At 43.0% G+C, this 21,869-nt stretch overlaps 1 protein-coding gene across 1 annotated transcript in view; it reads left to right on the top strand.

The window, feature by feature from the left end:
• Positions 1 to 1,777: 1,777 nt before the first annotated feature.
• The window catches only part of GRID2 (glutamate ionotropic receptor delta type subunit 2), a 735,631-nt gene continuing 715,539 nt past the window's right edge, over positions 1,778 to 21,869 (top strand). Inside the window, exon 1 of the mRNA XM_062637614.1 lies at positions 1,778 to 2,476. Within this exon, the coding sequence (XP_062493598.1) occupies positions 2,389 to 2,476 (88 nt within the window). The 5' untranslated portion in view covers positions 1,778 to 2,388. The remainder of the gene's footprint in view (positions 2,477 to 21,869) is intronic.

Below are 21,869 nucleotides of genomic sequence, written 5' to 3' on the forward strand. Positions count from 1 at the left end.
TTGACTCTTAAAGTAAATTTTAGTTGTGATTTGTTTCTCTCAGAAGAGAAAAAGCCCATTTCAAAGCTTTTTGAGTTACCACTTTTAGGGAAGTACTCATGTGCAAACCTCCGACCTAATCAAAGTTGAAATTGCTGCTGGTGTGTTGTTGTTTTGTAGGTTTGGTTGTTGTTTTTTTTTTTTTGTTTGGTTTTAGTTGGGTTTTTTGTTTGTTTGGTTTGGTTTGGTTTTCTTTGGAGGGGGGAATGGTGTTGGGGTTTTGTTCAGTTTGTTTTGGGTTTTTTTGTTTGCTTTGGGTTTTTCTGTTTGTTTTACCGATTCAGTTTTCTTCCTCCTTAAGGCTGACTTAGTTTGTCTTTTCTGAAAAATCTTTTCTTCCTCTTGAACTAAATACTTAAGTTTTCTAGGTATACAGGTGTGCCTGCTAACTAGACCCTTGGCTCAAAGAAGACATGCGATCAGGAGAATTATGCAAGTCAGATGTGGTGAACTTAATCTAACTACAGTAACTAAGGAAATGCCTTAAGAAAGGATTCTTTCTGAAGAAAAAGGGTTGCTCAACATCCATTTAAGCTTCTAAAAGGACTCCTAGGTCTTATCAATGACTTTTGTGAATTTAGGATATAACCGTTATGTTGGAGCAACTCTGATTTCTGCATTATGTCTCTAGTGTGACTAGAAAAAAACAAAGAAGAAAGTGTATTAAGACATAAAGTGGGGATTTAGACTAGTCTATAGGAACATACTTAACGTTTCTATGCAATGCTCTGCCTGTGAAATGGGGATAATATATTTAACTACAGCACAAGAAGTCTGAGGATTAATCGGTTAATGAATTCCTCATACCCTGAGCTTGAAAAGTGTGCTCTAAATGTTTTCCCATAGAAATTTCTCCACTACCTGAAAAGAGAGGAAGAAAAAAGCCAGTTCACTGCTTTAAAGAATTGTGAGAATTCTATCAAGAACACAGATAATTAAAATCATATTAATAGATTTTTAGGTCTTCATTTTCCCCTTGAGGCCAGGTGTCCCTGATTTTTATCTTTTTATTTTTTCTTTTCCCCTTCAAGCAATGTCCCTGACTCAGTTGTCAAAGACCGAGAAGCAGAAGTGCCCACCTAGCTTTGAACTTGATACCTGCAGTGGAGTTACAAGGTTAAATAAATGGGGTGGTTGTCGTGTTGGTCTTTCTTCCTTTTTTTTTTTTTTTTTTTAAGCTGAGCATAACAGTTCAAAAAGATCATAGATCATCTTCCCCCCGCCCTTTCCTCCCCTAATGTATTTTTAGGCTGTATGCACTCCTGCCTATGTCTCTTCCTTAGTCCCAGTTGAAGATTTCAAGGGAAATGAGAGCTCTATTTTGTTTCTCCCTTGTATTGCAGATAGGGGGAGGAGGTGGTTATTAGAGAGAAGCGCTCTCTCGCTCGTTCTCTCCGTCTCTCCCTCTCTGGCTGATAGCACTTATCTCTCGCGCTCTCTCCTTCTCCTAGGTGATCCATTTCTAGGCAACGTGCTGGCTGCTGTCGGAGCTGCCAGCTCTCTCCGCATCCCACCAGCAAAGCAAGCTCCAAAAGCAACCTGCAGACCATCATCTGCTCCTCTCCTCTCCTCGCTCCGGTCACTCCTCCTTTCGCTCCTGCCCTGTCCAGCCACTACCTCCCGCGACAGAGACAGCACGCTGGGCTTCCTTTGCAGATTGCTTTTTTTTTTTTTTCTTCCCCTCCAGTTGTGGGAAGCAATTTTTCCAAGAGAAGGGTGTGGGGGGGAAACCTCTGCATTACTATCTGCATTACCTTGAAGTTCAGTTTGTTTTTTGGCCTCCGGGGGGGCTTTTCCTGCAGGAATCTGGTTGCTGGAAGCGGGATCGACTGCTCTCCCGGTTGCCCGCTCCTCCCCCCTCGCTGAGGGCGAGCTCTTTGCTGCGGGCTCCCGGGGCTCCTCCGGGGTTTGTGTGTGTGCTTCTGTGTGCGTGTCTGCGCGCGTGTGTGTGTGTGTGAGCGTGTGCGTGGCGTGGGTTGGAAGTTGCTGTGCAGCAGCCGGGACCGAGCGGATCCCTGGAGCCGGCGGAAGGATGGGGATTGTCTGACCAGCAGCAGCGGCTGCTGCCCGCGGCGGCGCCCGGGCTGGATGGATTTGCTGCCGGCGCTCCCAGCAACTCCGGTGCTGCCCAGGAGCCCCTCCAAGTGAGGCAGGGGTTCGCCGAAGAGCGAGGCGCTCCCCGCCCCGACCTCGCTCCCTGCCCAGCCGCTGCTCTGCGCCGGCCACCGGGATTTACACGCTTCTCCGGCGGCACCTCAAACTCTTGGGTTTCCTGCGCCGCTCGATCTTCCGCGGTGGCACCGCTTGGTGAAGAGATCTGTTGTTACAAAGCCTGGACCTCCAGAGGAGATGGAAGTTTTCTCCCTCATCCTGGTCGTGTCCGTCTGTTGGACTCGAACCTGGAAAGCGGCGGTTGCAGATTCAATCATTCATATCGGTAAGGGGGTGCTGCGACTGCTAGCGCTGCTGGACACTTTTCCAGCTTTCCTTTGCAACCTTCCCTCTCTTGGCAGGCTTCCCCTTCCCTCCCCCGCAGCCCCCGCTCTCTTTTATCCCTTGCTTTTTTTCTGTTTGTTCTTCTAATTGCTTTCCACCAGGATCTTGGCCGTCCTCTTTTCCCCTACCGCTCTGTGTAAAGGTTTCTTGTCGGCGGGGTATGTGCGTGCTTTAGACCTTGAGGTTTTGCGCAGCTGTTGGTCTGGGGGGGAGGGGGGCAGAGCTCAGGCACTTCCCCGGTCCCTCCTGCAGCCCCTCAGCTCCAGCTTGTCTTCCTCCTCCTCCGGCTCGCCCTGAAGCAGGGGAGACCCCAAGCCTTCCCGTATTGAAAAGCCTCCCCCTTGCCTTTCTTAATCCCCCATCCCGCCTTCCTCTGTCGCGGCGGAACAGGTGGTTTGGCACTGTGAGCGCTTCCCCTCCCGCAGGCGGACAGGGGCGTGGGGCTCCGGCCACCGCACACCCCCCTCCCGAACCGCTACCCCGCCGGCCAGGTGGCTGCCTCCCGGGGCCGCGGCGCCCGGGAAGGGTAGCGGTCTACCCTGGCGCCGGCGGGTGCAGGGGCAGCTGGGGTAATGCTGTGCACAGCGCTGCCCGCGCCCCCAGCCCGGTTTCTTCCCGCCGCCCGTCTCTGTTTTCTCTCGCCATGATCCGGAGTCACCTCCGGCCCGGCAGCCCTCCTCCCCGGCGAGCGTATCCCTGGTAAGCGCCGGGCCCCGCCACCGAGTGGCGGTTTGTTCCCAAGACTGGCGAGAGCTGGTCGCCCCCCTGCGCCGGCCGGGGATGCGCGGGGAGGGGAGGCAGAGGAGGGGAGAGCGCTTCCCCCTCGGCCGCTTGCCTATCTGCAGGCACCGCACGCAGGCGGGGCGGGAGCTTGGAATGGCCGGGAGGTTGGGGGGGGGGGGCTGCCCCGGGGAAGGTGCATCTGGGGGCAGGGTCCCGTCAGCGTTTTGGGGAGGTCCCCGGGGAGGTGCCACCCCACTATGGGGCAGCTGCCGCTCCCCCCGGGGTTGGCTTTATAAATATGTCTGCCAGTGCCTGTCTTGGGGATGTGTAGCGACTTTCTGTGGAAGGGAACGCGGGAAGAACGTTTGTAAAGCCCGGCTGCCAAGAGCTTTTCTGCAGGACACCAATATTTGGGCAGCGATGTGCCAGCCCCTCGTGTAGCTTCCCCCCCCCCCCCTTCGTGTAGTCCATGGGCTACCGCTCCGTTTAGGTACTGCAACTTTATAGGGGTCAGTCCTTACGGCTTGTGTGCGACTGAAGCATCAGCTGCTGCTCAGGGGAGGCAGTGCCTTACGCCCTCCTTTTAAAGGGAGAATGACTTGTTTTAAAAAATTCTTCCCAGTTGTAGACTGTTCACGCGGCGCTAGGTTACGTCTTAGGATTTCTTTCTTAAGAGCTTGTAACACACTGCTCAGATATTAGGGTTTTGGGGGAAATTTAGACTGTAGCAGATAAGGAATTTCTTTGCAAATCCCCTGTCTCCCAGTCCCTGGCACCGGGAGTGGTGCTGGGCAGGCTCTATGCCTCTGCACCGGCATCGGGGGAGGCGATGGCTTTTCTGTTTTCCTCTTAATGACAATTTTGTTTATTTCACTTGTGGTGCACCCGTCGTACGGAAACATCACTAATGTTTTTTTTTTTTTATATATATAACGCTGTCAGTGATTAGATTCTTCAACACAGTAAATCCTTACTGAAAGCAAAATAAAATACCAAAGTAGTTGCTTCACCCACGATTAATTTGTCTTGAGAGACAATTAGTACAGTTGACAACGGGATTACCTCTTTTTATAGACTGGTTTATGTCGCCATGAAAATGGCAAACTGTTAATTGTTACATGGAACTTCAAAGCTACTAAAATGAATAACTGAGAATAAATGACCTGAAATTAGAAGTATTTTAACACTAAATGGTTAGTCAGCTAAGCATTCCAACATGTACAGCTGTCAGATGAGAATGTGGCCCCTAGTAACACCACTGTATTTTGTGACCTGGCTGTTCTGACCCCTTTTTGTTTTCTTTCACTTGTGCAGAGTAAACTTATGTGTAAAATATTTAGATATAAATAATAAACTGTATTTATTTATATGAGTTAGCAAAAGCAGTAACAGGGTACTCTGTGAACACATCAACTACAGGCGAATTCATAAAGCCACATAAAAAACTAAAATGCTCGGTTCAGGGGAAAAGAAATACTATGAGAGGTAGTACTGATGCCTTAGACAACAAACAGAATAAATGCGTTCTCTTTTTCTCATACAGTGCTAAGTTATTCAAGTGGAAAATATTTTCCCATGTTTGGGAGGGGCAGATGATTGTAAAAAAAACCCTATGTTACCTGTGTGAACCCTTTTTTTGATAGCATGTACTTTTCCAGTATAATACTCTATCTGTCTTGCCTACGTGGTGGTTGGTGTGTTTCTTGTATCAAAGTATGCTATCAACCATCTCTTAGACAATGACAGAAAATGTTACTATTCAGTGAGTAGAGATTAGCAATGTGTTGATGGCAGTGGGAGGGGTATGGTGACTGGTATTTATCTATGATATGCTTGTTCATATTCCTGTCTTGTGAATGGTTACAGCTGCTGCTTTTGATCATTAGAGCAGGTCTGTGTGTATGGAAATGTGCACATTTGAAAATAAACATTTTCCTATAGCATATTTTGAACATTGGTATGGCTGCTTATATAGTATGTATGTTTCTGCTGCCCTGCTATTATAAATAGGAGCTGGCAGTTCAGAAAGACTACATTAAGCACTCTCGTGAAAATGTTAAAATGAATCGACTCCACCGTAATTTTCCTTACTCCTATACAAAAAAGGGGCAGGGTTATCATGTCAGAACTGTGCAATTCTGTATTATACTGCTTTCTGTCAGCCCATGCATTGATTGAGTAATTTCATCAGCTCCACATTACTTGATTGCTTAGAAGTTTCCTAATGATCTGTATGCTGTAGGAAGAATCTGAAAGTCGTGAGTGGAATGGCAATGATTTTGTGTTTTATGAGGCTATTCAAAAAGTCGCTCTGATTTATGTAGCTCGAAAGCTCCAAAGTCTCTGAGATTAGCCACGCTGCCTGATATTTTCTTCATACATCAGTCGTCCCACACTCCTCACTCCCTAAACAGGGGTTTAGAACAGTGCTTTAATTAAGCAGGGATTGGGTGACATTCCTTGTCAACTGCACAATTTGTACACGCTTTTTATCCTCTGCAGCTGATGGTCTCATGCTTTTATATTTCTTACTTTGTTCTCATTTTTTTCCTCTTGACATGTACATAGTAATACATCTGTATGTGCATATGGATTTCCTATTGTGCCTATAGAAACATATATGCAAATACGTGTGCATTAGGTGCAGGAAAATCACCTAGGATAGCAGTCGCACAGAACAGGTACAAGAGGTTTTGCTGAAAAAAATACACTAAAGTATTTTTAAAGGCTAATTCAGTCCTATGCAGTTGCATACTGCTCCTAGCTTTTTTATTTTCAATGGTAAGCTCAGACATATATTATATAGCTATATATACTATGTGTGCTTTTACATATATTTATACATATTCTTTTGATATATATTTTTATATATACACTATGTTTTTATTTTTTTTTCTGAGAGAGAAGGCTAGATCTGCTCTTCACTTGCACATCTCAGCTTTTAGACTTTGGAGGCCTGGACTGCTGCATTGCCTGTGTTAGAAAAGTTCCCAGCATTGCTGTGTCCTGAGTTTTGGCTTATATTTCAAAGCTGTTCTATACCATAATAATAATATCAGGGCAGTTCCACCATGAGGTCTTACTCCTGTTGATATTGGTAGTGTTTTTAAAATGTCTTTTTTTTTTTTGGTAGGGGAAAGGGATTCTTCTAGCTTGGTGGTATGAACATCCACATTTCTCCTTGTAAGCTGATGTACTACAGTGCGGTTCGGCTTGTATTGTGCATTGGTAATAGGAGTTTAATTTGCCGTGTTATTGGTAAAGCCTCATTGGAAGATGTTGTAGTGTATGGCACTGTGCATTACAGTATTCTTATATGCAGTTTGTAAAGTGCAGGACAAGTGAGCAAAACTTATTAAAAACACCCAAATAACTATCCATGTATCTATAGTGTCTACAGATGAGGGTTCAGGGCTCTGTCTTCCCTGCTGTAGAACCTGCCAAGGTTACTTGCTTATTTTAAACATACAATGAAGACCTGGAATACAGCATGCTGTGGCTTAGAAGCCAGTGGGTTTTGTTAATAGCTATGTTCTGCCTAAATGCTTGGCATGCGTGAAGTACTTGGCGTTTCTATGTGCACTATTTCTCAGACTCTCCCAGGTGCTTAAATTTGCGATAGTATTTCAGGCCCTGTAACATGTTTTAGTGCTAGTTACTCTGCAGCTAGAGAGGGATAATTTTGCCTGCCATAGATTACGGCTTGCTATCCTCCAAAGGCATATTTGCCATTAGATGTCACTGCTTTCTGGAGTGTTTCTTAGTGATCTCCAGGGCCTGATCCAGAGCCTGTCATAATCCAGGTGAGTCGCTTAGTTGACTTCAGAAGATTTTAACCTGAGCCTGTGGATTGCTGACTACAGCAGGCAGCTCCTTTTCATGTTCTTAAATAATTCTTAGTGTTATTTCAAGTTCTTTGTCCTCAATAAAGGGGGGGGGTGGGGGGAAGGGAAGGCAACGATCCATTTTCAGGTGGTGTCCTAACAAATGCCCGACATGGCAGTAACTGCTGCTGCTGTGTGTTTTCAGATGAGTACTTACGGATGCACAGAGTCTTTATTCCCACAATGCCATCTTTGAAAAAACACACTGGAGAAAAATCTTTTTAAGACTGTGACTACATAAACCTACCAACTAAGGTTCATTTAACTTAATGAACAAAGGCATTAAGTATGGTTCTCTTCCACTCCCTGGTCTTGTAAAGCAAGTGGTATTGGCAGGAGATGACTTTTGTAAGCCATTAGGTTACTCGCTAGATATAGTCTTGCATTTACTTTTCTTTCATGTGATATATAGGTATCTATAATCTGCCATGACAGTCTGTTTTTTGCTGAAATTTACTGGGGGCTTTTGCCTTTTGAGGTTTGTATTTTTGCTCTTTGTTGCTGCTACTCCATTGCCTGTTCTTTTGTCAGTATGCTAACAATGGTTTTAAACATAGTTTATGTGAAAGAGTAGTTCTATTTGGCTATGTGTTTCTAGCTATTTTTTCTAATTACCTGAATTCTATATGATAGCATACACTGTCTCCACACTCTCCAGTTTGTGGTTTACATCATCAGTGTTTAAAACATTTATTATACACAAACAATTACTGTTTGGACTTAAGAACAATCAGTGGGAAAAGGAAACAATGTTCATAAAATGATCTGTAATTTGAGGAAATAAGAGAAAATAATCAAATTCAGAAACTAAATTACAATACATGATAGCTTAGTGTGTGGAAAATCTTGATTTCAGATGATACACTGGTAATGAAGCAAATTAGTGTACCTTTCTGCATCTATAAACTCAGATGTAACTTTTTTTTTTAATAAGATTTGAATTACTCCAGAAGGAGTAATTTATTATCTGTGTTGGTGACATTGGAAGAAAACTTTGATTTCAGTGGCAGGCTTGGCATGTCTGTGGAAACCTGAATGGCTCCATACCTGAATGGCCTTACAGTTCAGTTCATGGCTCTGGTGATGCTGACACTCATCTCTGAGAGTCCCAGATACACTCATTTGTTTGTGTTATCTAGAAGTGCCAAGAGGCAAGCATGACAATCACAGTAAAGCATAATGTGCAGTTTGCCAGCAAACTGTCATAGTGGGTAGGAACTGGGCATGAAAGCTCATGCTTCTCTGGGGCATTTTGTGTCCTAAACTGACTGGCAATGGGCTTCTTACTGGGCTTCTTGGATAGAGATGCAATTCCTCTCCTGCTGTGATGTTACTTTATCTTCCTCCACAATCTGTTATGTCCGTTAGTAAGAAGGAGTTGACCTGTTGCTAGTAGTTACCAAAATGAGCTATATTGGCCTTTCTCAGAGTACTGTTGACCATGGTTTCTTTGCTGATCCAGGCTAGCAGACAATTGGAGATGGTGCAATACTAAGATGATGCAATGTGATACTTGGCACATAATATGTGTTAAATGAATATCCAGTAAGTGTGGTGCTGTTCTAGTTAAACCATCCTTGACACCAGGTAAGGAGGACCTGGGCAAAATCATCTGGGTGTGGTTCTTAGGTGGCTTGTGCATTTGAAGCAGCATGCAGAGAAGAGGAAGTGCTGTTGTCTGATGTTACAAAGTAGAATTTAATTGTGTATTCTTGATGTAATAACGTGAAAGTGTTTAGAGGAAGAGTGGATGAGGAGAAGGTATCTTTTCTGCCATATCTTTCTGTACTTTGGTCTCTTCCCATGAGCACCAGTACAGCAATTTCCTCTGCTGTTCTTCATTATAGGAGTCAGGCTTTGGTTTCTAGGTATTGTTGGCTGAGCAGTTGTGAAAGATGATGGAGTAAGGGAAAGAATCTCTTGTATCTGCAGCCACTATAATTAATAATGGTTTATGTGACTTAGAGAGTTATAACTGATCTGTATAACAGGAAGGACACAGGCTGAAATTGGAGGTTAGTAGATAAAATGTACTGGTGTTTGGATGACAGTTATGAAACTTGGCAAGGGAACAGGCTTGAAATTGTGCAGTGCTGTAATTTTGTAAGGTTTGGAATTTATACCCTAGTTTCAGTGATAATATACTTAATTCAGAGGAGGAGCTATTTCGAATTCTGTATTGTACCACAGAGTGCACTTCAGCTGAAGTCTTGTTCCTGCTTTGGTCTGGGGTAACCACATCAGCTTAAGGAAGGGCTATGCTGTGAGCTCCAAGTGTTGCACTAAAAAAAACAAAACAAACGCAACACATAAAAAGTGACACTTAATGAGAAAGGATAATACATTAACTACAGCATTTCTCTGTAGCATTACAGTGGAAGAGGCGGTACAGGAACATATATTGTAATTTTAGTCAACTGTAAACGGATGGATTTGTAAGTACAGGGTTAGGTTTAAAGTAGATTTCTATTGCACACTTTAGGTCTGGAATGGTGGGGGATGAGGGTAGAAAAAGAGATAAAAGGAAAAAAAGTTCTCTGAAAGTTTTGCTGGGTTTATCTGACCAGCTATGCTCAAGAGGAAATTGAAAAAGAAAATTAGTAAAAACGCAAGGAGGGGAGGAAAATAAGATATCAAAGGAAAGAGCCAGTAGTTCTTTGTTTCTGTTTCTCTGGGAGCTGTGTAATGTTCCTGTAAGTGCTATGCTAGATGGAAAAATTCTGACCCAGGAAGGGGAAAATGTGAAGATACAGAATTTAAATGAAGAATTATATATGTATTTTAACCTATTAGATAACACTCTGTGCTGAAATGCTAATTATTCCTAATTGTTATATTTACTTTACTCATGAATAAAATATCACATATCTAATAAAATATGCAGTGAAAATCACTGTAAAATCCCTCTTGGAGTCTTTCATGCAGATTTAAAGGATTTAATCTCTTTATTTCTTCACTGCTTTTTAAATCATTAACTTTCTATAATCAGTTGGATTGCTAAGGCCAATATCCAGTGAACCTAACGATAATTGCTTGTTTTGCAGCACAATTTTTTGTTAGACCAACCATATCTTTCTCAGAGGCTTAAATTGAGTTGGTGATTTCATTATAATAATTCACTTGTGATAAATCAAAATCAAATAGCACCACTCCGGTGCTGTGGAAGGTAGCTCTGGATGAGAACCTCAGAGAGAGCAGAGGATGACATAGCAGCAGACCTGAATGCCAGGCCTGAATTTGCTGTGCTTTCTTTTAACATATATGTCATTCACAAATGAGCACTCTCAGAAATCTGCTTTAAATAGAGAAATGAAAATGTGCACAGGACAGCCTTCCCTGCCATGGGACTCTGCCTGAAAGCCTGCGTTCAGGACCTGGACCTGATGACAGACAGTAACTTAATTTGGTTTTAAAGCATGCAGGAGCAGAAGTCTGACTGACGGCCAGTTGAGCTTAGGCGTCTGAGCTATTGATATGTTTTGAGGATGGCAGTTGTCTTTCTGAGGTGACAAGACTATTGCAGAGTTACCTCACTGACAGCAATGAGTACTAAAAGTGGTCTGGTAGGATACCATCGGTTGAAAGCATGCCATGGGGACATCTGCAGACCAAACACTATTAAGCAAGGATGTTTGTTGATGTGTAGACTTTGCATTTTTTCAGTCTTTCTAATATCCAGCTTAAATGTTTCAGAATGTTTTTAAACCATTTCATGTACTGGAGAGTTGTTAAAGGGAAAAAGCTAGTGGAAAAGATCTGGTTCTCACTCAGAGAAGCCACTATAGTGTACTGGCACTGTACAGCCAGTATATGGTACAGACTGTGTGTTAAGTGGCAGGTGGAAGGCAACAGCTATAATTGGTCATATTAAAATACACATACTCCCCTCTTTCATTATTTTTATCCATTTCTTCCTCTCTTACATTCCAAGTTCATGACAAGAAGTTGTGATGGTTGCTGTGTTCTATACTGTTAAATACCTGGTTTTGTTTTTGTTTTTGTTTTTTTGTTTTTTTTTTTTTTTTTTTCCCCCAGTCAGAGAGAATAAAGTTAAACATACTATAACACAAATATCAGAAAAGGCTGCTTTTATTTCTCTGGAATTCCACTTATTTGACCTCTTTTGAGACAAATATACCTCCAAAAGTTGGTTATCATGCTTAAGGCTAGTCTTTCTTCACTTCTCCCTTTTGTGAACATATAGACCCAAGCAGTATTGCAGTATATCCACTAATGTATTTGCCATAATGATTTTTTAAATTTACTGCTCAGGTACTACCTAAATTTCCAGGTCCATGCTACAGGTTAATACAAGCAGTGGGGTGTGTATTAACGTATGCATACACAATGTATAAACACACTTTTTTAGAAATCAGAGGGTTTATTCTTTTTGAAAACACTGAATTTTCTTTGATTTGGGATGACATTGGTTTGTGCCTTAAGTAACAACACAGAGATTTGGGAGGCTTTTTACTTACAGGCAGGAAGTTATAGCATGAATACAAATAATGAAGTGGCTCCCCACTGTGCTAGAAGCTGCACAAATGTGGAACAAGAAGCTGGCTGTCAGAAGATTTGATGATGAAGTAAGAGAGGGCTTGGATCTCTCTGACTCAGTTTGTACACGAGGAGACAAAGTTGCAAATCTTTTTGTGTCTTCTGGCAGATGGAGTCATTCATTCACATTCTTGAATGATCTCTCTGGCTATGAAGGCCCAAAAGCATGCAGGTATGTCTGCAGGGATGTCCTGAGAGGGCAGGTGCCATACTTCCTGATTTGGGGCATGTGATAATAGAAGTTATAGTGCTGTGAGGTGAGAGAGTTGATGGGAAATAAAGGCCAGCAATATGTGTATAATCATTACCTTTAATGCTTTATTGCCAGTAACATTGGTTAAATTGGCAAAATAAAAACAGTCATTATCTCATTAGCTGCTGACATATTAGTCTCTGATTTTACTTAGTACAGAAACTAATGCATAGGTATGCACGTGCATGTTTACTTTCTGTTTCTTTTGTTTGGACATACATTTCATAGTACAGTTTTGCAAGACATGACATCTAGGTAGAAAGAAAAGAACCCTTTGTGGGAAAGTGGAACAATGTATGTTGCAAAATGTCTTACTTTATTTGAAAGAGATCTTTAAATATAATCAGTGATTCTGAAAGCATCTACAGCCTTGTTAGCTAGCCTCATGGAGCTACTGAAATGTTATTGAGACAATATAGAGAAACTATTTTCTAAGTCCTTGGAGTAGGTCTCCCGTTACATAGTAAGATTGCATCTGGGAGATGCATGAGAGTCACCCATCTGTTTGGAAAAATTTCTCTCATTTTGCCGTGCTGCAAACGGTATAGGGACTATGTCAAATGAAATGGCTGAGGGGAATGGGCAGGACAAAAGCACATACTGTGTACAATGTCTTTTTTAGACAGGGAAATGATCAGCTGTGCTTGGTGTCGCCATCACATAGGGTGGTGTCTTAGGAATGTTGTTGATGCTGTGTCTAGCTGCAGGAGAAAAGTTTGCAGGTAAAGGATAGCATGAGTTGGCAGGCATTAAAGCATTATTGGTGGTTTCTTTGCAGCATAGAGGCTCTGGGAGCAGGAGTACTGTGGGGAAGGTTCTGTTGGTGCCTTCTACATGGGAGGTTTGGAAGGGGATGGGTGGTTGTGGTTAGCAGTGGTGGGAGTTGGTTGAGTGGTGAAGGGGTGCAGGAAACTTTTGGAGGGGGCTAGCCCAAGAGGTGGGCCAAGCTAACTTTGTAAAAATACAGGATAATTCTAGGGAATAGCATGCAGTTTTACATTTATGTGGGCTGGAGGCTGGGCTTTCAACACTTGGGACAGGCCGTAAAGAACAGTTATATATGTATGCATATGAGGGAAGTTGGGAAATCCAAAGATGTGAGGCTCTGGAATGTCCAAAAATATTATAGATTAGAAAATTGGATTGTTTCTTCCCACCCAGCCTCTATAGTTTTACTGTAAAGCATTTAATTTCTGTGGCAGACTTTTTTCTCTTTAGCTGATAATTGTGCCTGGTTACTTTGCAGAAATAAAGATCCATTTTATTTTTGTATTGCGTAGTGCTGTTGTACACAAACAATGAGTACTGAATTATTATCTTCCACCCCTCTCCTCCCAGGATAGCTCCGAGCATACTGTACTTTCCTGTGCCTTAGCATTTTCCCTCCAGTTAAATAATCTTCCTTTGCTTCCTCTGTGGAGCAGTTTATTGCTGGTTTGTACTGTGCCTCTGTGTAAACTCAGCTTCTGTGGCTGGAGAGTGGGAGGAAGGGACGCACACAGCCACAGCTTCTGCTCCATTGACTTTTGACCTAATTTAGGAAGGAAAGAGAGGGAAAATAATGCAGTGTGCGTTTGGATTCAAAGCCTGCTGTGTCCTTTTGTGGATTGAGGGAGAGCTCTAGCTTTCCCTCATCTGATCATTTGAAATAGCTGCATAGCTTGCGCTGAAAGTTAGATCTCTCTTCAGTGAAGCTCTAGAGTGGTCTTATGCTTATCTTAACCTATGTTCTCATTTGAGCTGTTGAGGCTGAAGTCTGGTTTTCTGTCAACATTGGTCCTGTCCAACCCTCATTTAGTGCAGTAAAGGGGCAGCCACTGATTTGTATTTCCACTAACTGAGACACACTAAGAGTGGGGATAATACATTTTAGAATTTTTTTTGAGATCTTTTGAAATCTTGGTGATCTTTAGTAACAGGGCTGAATCATGTATGCGAGGAGGAGGTAAATGTTCCTCAGGGGAAGGCAGATAAAAATGAAAAAAAAGTCTCACCTCAGTGCACAGCAAGATCATGGAATAAATCCTGCAAACTGTGCTAAGGCCCATGGAAAATAAGGAGGTGATTGGTGACAGCCAGCATGGTTTCACTAAGGGTAAATCATGGCAGCCTTCTAATAACAGGGTAACAGCATTGGTGGATAAGGTAAGAGTAACTGATGTCATCTACCAGTACCTGTGGAAGGCATTTGACACTGTCCTGCACAACATCCTTGTCTCTAAATTGGAGAGGCATGGATCTGATGGATGGACAACTCTTTGGATAAGGAATTGGCTGGGTGGTTGTACCCAAAGAGTTGCAGTCAATGACTCTGTGTGGAGACCAGTGATGAGTGTTGTTCTTCAAGGGTCGGTGTTGGGACTGTCACTGTTCAACATCTTTGTTGGCAACATGGACAGTGGGATTGAGTGTGTCCTCATGCCCTCAGCAAGTTTGCCAGTGACACCAAGCTGCATGGTGCGGTTGACACACTGGAGGGAAGGGATGTCATCCAGAGAGACCTTGACTGGCAAGAGAGGTGAGCCTGTGCCAACCTCATGAAATTCAACAAGGCCCAGTGCAAGGTATACCTGGGCTGGGGCAATCCCCAGCACAAATACAAGCTGGGTGGCGAATGAATTGAGAGCAGCTGTGAGAAGGGCTTGGGGGTATTGTTTGTTTGAGAAGCTCAACATGATCTGGCAGTGTGCACTCACAGCCTGGAAAGCCAACCGTATGCTGGAGTGCATCAAAAGGAGCATGACCAGAAAGGAGGTTCTCCCCCTCTACTCTGCTGTTGTGAGACCCCACCTGGGGTACTGCATTCAGCTCTTAGGCCACCAACACAAGAGGGATGTGGACCTGTTAGAGCAAGTCCAGAGGGCCATGAAGATGATCTGAGGGCTGGAACACCTTTCCTATGAAGACTGGCTGAGAGAGTTGGGCTTGTTCAGCACGGAGAATAGAATGCTCCAGGGAGACCTTATAATGGTAACTAAAGGAGGCCTACAAGAGATCTGGAGAAGGAAGCTACTAGAAGGGCGTAGAGTGACAGGGACTGGGGGAATGGATTTAAACTGGCAGAGGACAGATGTAGTTTAGATATTAGGAAACAGTTCTTTACTGTAAGGGTGGTGAGGCACTGGCACAGGTCGCCCGGAGAAGTTGTGGCTGCCCCATCCCTGGCAGTGTTCAAGGACAGGTTGGATGAGCTTTGAGCAACCTGATCTAGTGCAAGGTGTCCCTGTCCATGGCAGGGGAGTTGGAACTAGCTGAGCTTTAAGGTCCCTTCCAACCTGAACCATTTTGTGAATCTGTGACAATGCATTTGGAAACTGCTGAAAATCGTCTTCTGCAGGATTTAGAAATTAAAAACAAGAAAACAAACAAAAAAAACCCCACCATAAAACAAACCCAATAAAAAACCCCAAGAAAACACAACAAACAAAAAGTTGTTCAGTAAAATACTGGGGCACAGGGGGGTTAGCTTATTTTTTCTTTTTTTTTTACATACGTTCACCCCCCATTTTTTTATAAGACTGCCAAATGTCCTGGGCTAGAATTAATTGGCTTTTTGTGTTGTGTCAAGTAAGCATTACAACTATTTTCAGAAAATTCTAGGTTTATAGACTCCCATGCAGAACATGAAAGGGAGAGAGAGGCTAACTTTTTATAAACAAGGTCCTTGTATCATTTTGTGCTACTAGCTTGAGGTAACAAAGTATTGCAATTATTGGTGTTGGTGCTTTGGAAGCTGTTAAAGTTCTCCCTGTAACCCCTATCCCTTCATTCTGCCTAATCCCCTCTTTAGAACAAGAGTGTGCTGTTTCTTTCCCTCTCACCTCCAGGCATTTGTAATGAATAATTAAATATTTGCTACTTAGGAATAACCAGCATCCAGATTTCTTGAGGCAGCATGAGGACCAAGTGCCATAGAGAGGTATTTTGTTTTTAGCATTGTGTTAGCAATGCAACAGAGGTTATGGGTTGCAGTTCATTTCACAGACTCCCCCTGACTATTCTGGGTTTGAAGGTATTTTGTAATTTTTAATAAAAATGGCCACTTTTCATTATGGTTTGAAGTCAGTGACCAGCAGCAGATGTAGACGTAAGCTTTGAAATGGCTTTTTTTATGAAAGGGTTTGAGAAGTATGTGTTAGAGCAGTTTCATTAAAATTCCAAAGTGTTAACTTAAATGTAATAATGCTCTGACAAAGTGCTACTACCATCTGCTAGTGAGGATTAGTACTATTTAAATATCACCATAATTCCCAGAACAAGTGAAGGAATCATGGTGTGGAGGAAAGTCTAACTCTAAGGAAGTCCCTCTCCAGCATCTTTGCGGGCCCCCTTCATATATTGGAAGGCTGCTGTGAGGTCGCTGTTAAGATTCTCATCTCCAGGCTGAACAGCCCCAACTTCCTCAGCCTGTCTTCATACGGGAGGTGCTCCAGTTGCCTGATCATCCTTGTGGCCCTCTTCTGGACTTGTTCCAACAGTTCCATGTCCCTTTTATGTTGAGGACAGCAGAGCTGTACACAGTGCTCCAAGTGGGATTCCCCAAGAGCAGAGCAGAGGGGCTGGGTCACCTCCTTCAACCTGCTGGTCACACTCCTTTTGATGCAGCCCAGCATATGGTTGGCTTTCTGGGCTGCAAGTGCCATGGCACTTGGATGCTGGAGAGGGACTATTCATCAGGGACTGAGTGGTAGGACAATGGGTAATGGGTTCAGACTTCAAACAGGGGAAGTTCAGGTTAAATATAAAAAAGAAACTCTTTACTGTGAGGGTGGTGAGGCACTGGAACAGGTTGGTCAAGGAAGTGGTAAATGCCCCATCCCTGGCAGTGTTCAAAGCCAGGTTGGACAGAGCCTTGGGCAACATGGTCTAGTGTGAGGCGTCCCTGCCTGTGAAACTGGATGATCTTAAGGTCCTTTCCAACCCTAACTCTTCAATGATTCTATCTTGCACAATATTTAAAGGAAAGAGCAAGAGGGGAAATCTAGTCATGCCAGACTACATGCAGCTGTTGATTGCCTAGTTTAAGAAGGAATTTTTGAGATCCATATTAGACGATGTATTTTATAAAAATTCCACTTGAGGAAAAAAGGAAAATGTGGCCAACCAGAACCATTTGGTGTATTTCTCTTTTCTTTCCTAAAAAGGATTCACTGAGTTATTTATTCACAGTCTTTTGTGGTCTATAGCTAATATTCTTAACTAGCTCTGCAGAGAAATCAATCATGTCTCTCATATGCCTTTAGCATATAATTTTCATCAGTATTTCTTGCTGGTATACAGGTTGTGTGTGTGTACGTTTGCTTATTGATACAATGGCTAGTGGTCCATGTAGCTAAGATACACTAAGACCAACTCTCCTGGATGATATGCCAGTTCTATCTTTTATTATTCTTTTTTATTATTTTTCCATTCTGGAAGTACAAGGGGAACTGATAGCCTATTTGAAGAGTCAGGTCTCTTTTACTTGCTACTTTTAAGAGTAAAGATCTTCACCTCTTCCAGACTGCCCCTCAGGACCCCATGCTGTTTTCCTTGTTTTTCACATAGGCTGATTATTCAGAAAGTTACTTGCTTGAAACTAGTCACTCTAAAGCCAGGGTGAATTAAAGATTTCTTGGCTGCCTGTTGCTCAGTACAAGCAACTATGTTTTCTTCTGCTATCACTGAGAGGTATTTTGGTTTATCTGATGTAAGAGAGGGCACACAGAGAGCCACCTTCTGTTGTGTTAGCAAGCATCTGTCTGAGGTATGGGGAGCAGCGACTGTTTGTACTCTGAGAATAAGGCCTTATTTTAAGGGTATTCTTGTCTTACTCTTGCTTTTTGCTTAGACAGGTTTTTGTTTCCTTTTATATCTGCTGCGTACAGAGAAGTAAGAACAGATGGATTTTTCCACACATTTACAGTGAATAGTAGGCTGATGAAATAGAATTGGCCAGTCCACAGTCGTCAGTCAGTAAACCTACCCCTTTGAGGGATCTCCATTTATGATGACTGGGTACTGGGTAATCTCTGCCATGACTATAGCATGGTGACCCTGCATAAGAACAAAGTCAGATGTATTCCCACATAGATTTCCTTGCTTGTCTCCTCATACTTAGTTGTTTATCTTCCCTCATAAAAACTGCTTTAGTGTACTGACGGATTCAAAGCATATATGAATATGTGCTTCATAAAGAGGCAACTTGTCATAGGGCTAGGGTGGGCAATTTCCATCTCATGAATCCCTTATTTTTTGTAAGGACTCAGAGCTGTTTCCAGCAGCTATTTCTTTACTGATTTTTCTCATTCTCAGCACCTTGATGAAAAATGGGATGGATTTCACCAGGAGCAAGGGAAGGAAACTGTTGGCCTACTAACACCAGAGAGTAAGGGGAAAGGGAAGGGAGAGAGTGGTTTGGTTGTGGCTCCATGATGAGTATAAAAACGGTGATATGCTATACAGGTCATGTATCAATTATCTGCTTCTTCCCTTAGAATCGTTGGGTCTAAACACTTTTTCTAAAACTGTCGGGGGCCTAAATGAGACAAAACTGAGTGTGAGTTAGCCCAAGAATATTCTCATGCAGTTTGCTGAGGAGACACTCATGGTAGCTAAGCCAGCTCGTAGCTTTGTTTCAAGCTGCATGTTATACAGGGTAGGTGTAATGTTGCCCACCTTTCATTACCCTCTTAATTAAATAAGTTAGGACATGCTTCTGGCCACCTCTGCCCATCCTGCTTTGTGTATGCTACTGCCTACCTTTCTCATTCACAGCAAGCTTCTTTTATCTCGTCGCATCCCAGGTTTGCCCTTATACTTCTATCAGAGAAGTCACTTTGAGGGGACAGTTACAGCTTTACTTGCATGCCAGCAGTTTCTTATGCTTATAAAATGCCAAGGAGTGAAGCCAAACAACTGGAGAGTTTTTCTGGCTCTTGGCAGGTAGCTATCACAAGCAGTTGTTAATCTCTCTCACTGTGTCTTGGGCCAGTCCCTCCAGACTGAATTTGATACCTGCAGTGACATTTATCATCACATTATCGGTTGATACGCTGGAGGGAAGGAATGCCATCCAGAGGGACCTTGACATGCTTGTGAGGTGGGCTGATGCCAACCTCATGAAGTTTAACCATGCCAAGTGCAAGGTCCTACACCTGGGTCAGAGCAATCCCAGGCACAGCTACAGGTTGGGCAGAGAAGAGATTCAAAGCAGCCCTGCGGAGAAGGACTTGGGGGTGTTGGTCGATGAGAAAATGAACATGAGCGGGCTTCAGTATGCGCTGGCAGCCCAGAAAGCCAACCGTATCCTGGGCTGCATCAAAAGGAGTGTGACCAGCAGGTTGAAGGAGGTGATCCTGCCCCTCTACTCTGCTCTTGTGAGACCTCACTTGGAGTATTGTGTGCAGTTCTGGTGTCCTCAACATAAAAAGGACATGGAACTGTTGGAACAAGTCCAGAGGAGGGCCACGAGGATGATCAGGGGACTGGAGCACCTCCCATATGAAGACAGGCTGAGGAAGTTGGGGCTGTTCAGCCTGGAGAAGAGAAGGCTGTGTGGAGACCTCATAGCAGCCTTCCAGTATCTGAAGGAGGCCTATAGGGATGCTGGAGAGGGGCTCTTCATTAGAGACTGCAGTGACAGGACAAGGGGTAACAGGTTAAAACTTAAACAGGTGAAGTTTAGGTTGGATATAAGAAGGAAATTCTTTCCTGTTAGGGTGGTGAGGCACTGGAATAGGTTGCCCAGGGAGGTTGTGAATGCTCCATCCCTGGCAGTGTTCAAGACCAGGTTGGATGAGGCCTTGGGTGATATGGTTTAGTGTTAGGTGTCCCTGTCCACGGCATGGGGGTTGGAACTAGATGATCTTAAGGTCCTTTCCAACCCTAACTATTCTATGATTCTATGATTATCTAAGTTGCAGACAGTACCTTTGGATCTTTAAGGTAATGTGACTATGTGTTTGTGGATTGGCATGTAAGTATATTTATGTTGGGATCTGGAAGGTGGGAAACGGAGAAGTTTCTGGGACATGAGCTTCTGAGGCAAGAGCTGTCACTGAAATTTGTAGCAGATAGGCAAGAGAAGTGTACCTTGTGTTCCCTGGTGCTATTCATCCAATAGTATTGCCTAGTATCCATGTTGTGGTAATAGTGCCTGCGATCATGGACCTGTTTTATGTGCTGTCTGTGTACATAGTAACAAGCAGTCTGTGGTGAAGTTTCTGTAATCTTTTCTTGTTGTTTCTTGTCAGCTTCATTTACTTCCTCTCATGCCCCAGGACAAAGCTACTGTATTCATGTTTCCGGAAAGGCAAAGGAAAGCTTCAGTAATACTTTTAGCCTGAAAATATTTGGGTGGTGTTTTTGCTTCTGTTACCTCTTACTTTTACCCATCTGTGCCAACAGATTACATTTATTAGCACAACATGGTAAGTATTTTGGCTTCAAAAAATAAGATCCTATTTAAATTGCATATTTATTGGTCTGCTCCTTGTAAAAAGAGGGTTTTCAGGTTCTTGTTGTCATCATTTCGATAGTATATTACAATGCCTTTAAATGGTACTGGTTTAGTTCCTAGGCCTAACTTGCCTTAGCACAGTACCAAGATCACTTTTCCTTGGCCTTCTGTTCACTGTGCAGTCTGTATTAAACTGCTTTTATACACCATCAGAAGTGAAGAGCAGATAGGGAAGTTCTGTTTTTTTCCTAACTGATGATCAGAAATAGTACAGCCAAGAAGTTTATGCAGTGGCACAACAAATGATTTTGCATGCATTTGTTTTTGTTATGCAAACAATATTTCTGCCTTCACCTGCTGACCACCAAGGCTGCTGACTCAATGCAGCCTTTAAATTTTCTCAGACTTTAAATTTTTAAGACTCTGTAAAGAAAAAAAAAAAAATTGCCATAGTCTCAACTCACCTTCTGAGCAACCCAGACCATAGTGTGCATTTGAACATGTTGCTGGATTTGGATGTAACTATATTCCTGTATTATTTCTTTTCAAGGTAATAGCTCCTACTGGAATGGTCATCAGGATAAAGACTGCTGGCCATGCTGCTTTTTCTCATTTCTAACTGGAATATGACAAAAGGGTTTTCAAAATTGACTGACACTTTTTCAAGCAGGGCATATAATTCGTAGCTGACATTATTTTCACAGCCCCTGAGGGCTGTGACTGTGTGGCCACTAACAGTCTGATAGACATCGGTATGTGTGGATAGAACGTTTTTTAGGAGATGGGGGGGAAGGAAAGTTTTCCAATATCAGATGTTAGAAAAAGCTGCCAGAGCCATTTAAAAGAAAAAAAAGTGGGCTATAACTCTCTTCTTACAGATGATTATTTTAGAGTAAAACATAATGTTCTCTGTTGTAGAACATTTGGAGAAATAACATGTCTACCATTAGGCCTGAAATCTGTTCGCTGTGTTTTCAGACTCTGTCTTGCTTGACTTCTGAAGTCAGTATGAATCATTCCATTGGCTTTATTGGACTTTGAATCACATCTTCAGTGTTTATGTGATTCCTTCTTGTCCTTTTATCCTTCCTTTCTCCCTTCCATCAACTACTTCCTTGCCTTTTTTTATTTCAAAGTCATTAGTAGCTGCCAATACTTATAAGCAGCCTTTCACTAATGCATGTGGAGTATTTACACTTGTGTGAATTGAGGGAGACTGATTAGGAAAATCTTCACATTACCAGATTTAAACATAGGTGGAAATCCCAATGACACATTTCTGTTACTGTCATAATCTTTTGTATTGTTTTAAGGTATTTTTGTCTTGAGGCAAAAACCTTATGCAGAAGCTAGTTAGTTTTCAGTGGGCTTAATAGTTTTCTGAAGCATTGTCATGGTTTAAGCCCAGCTGGCAACCCAGAACCATGCAGCCGCTCACTCACTCCCCCCCTTTCTCCCCCTGCTCCTGGAGGGATGG

This window comes from Pezoporus occidentalis, unplaced genomic scaffold, assembly GCF_034315485.1.
Source record: "Pezoporus occidentalis ecotype Australia unplaced genomic scaffold, CSIRO_AGI_Poc_V1 ctg53, whole genome shotgun sequence".
Classification (NCBI taxonomy): Eukaryota; Metazoa; Chordata; class Aves; order Psittaciformes; family Psittacidae; genus Pezoporus; species Pezoporus occidentalis.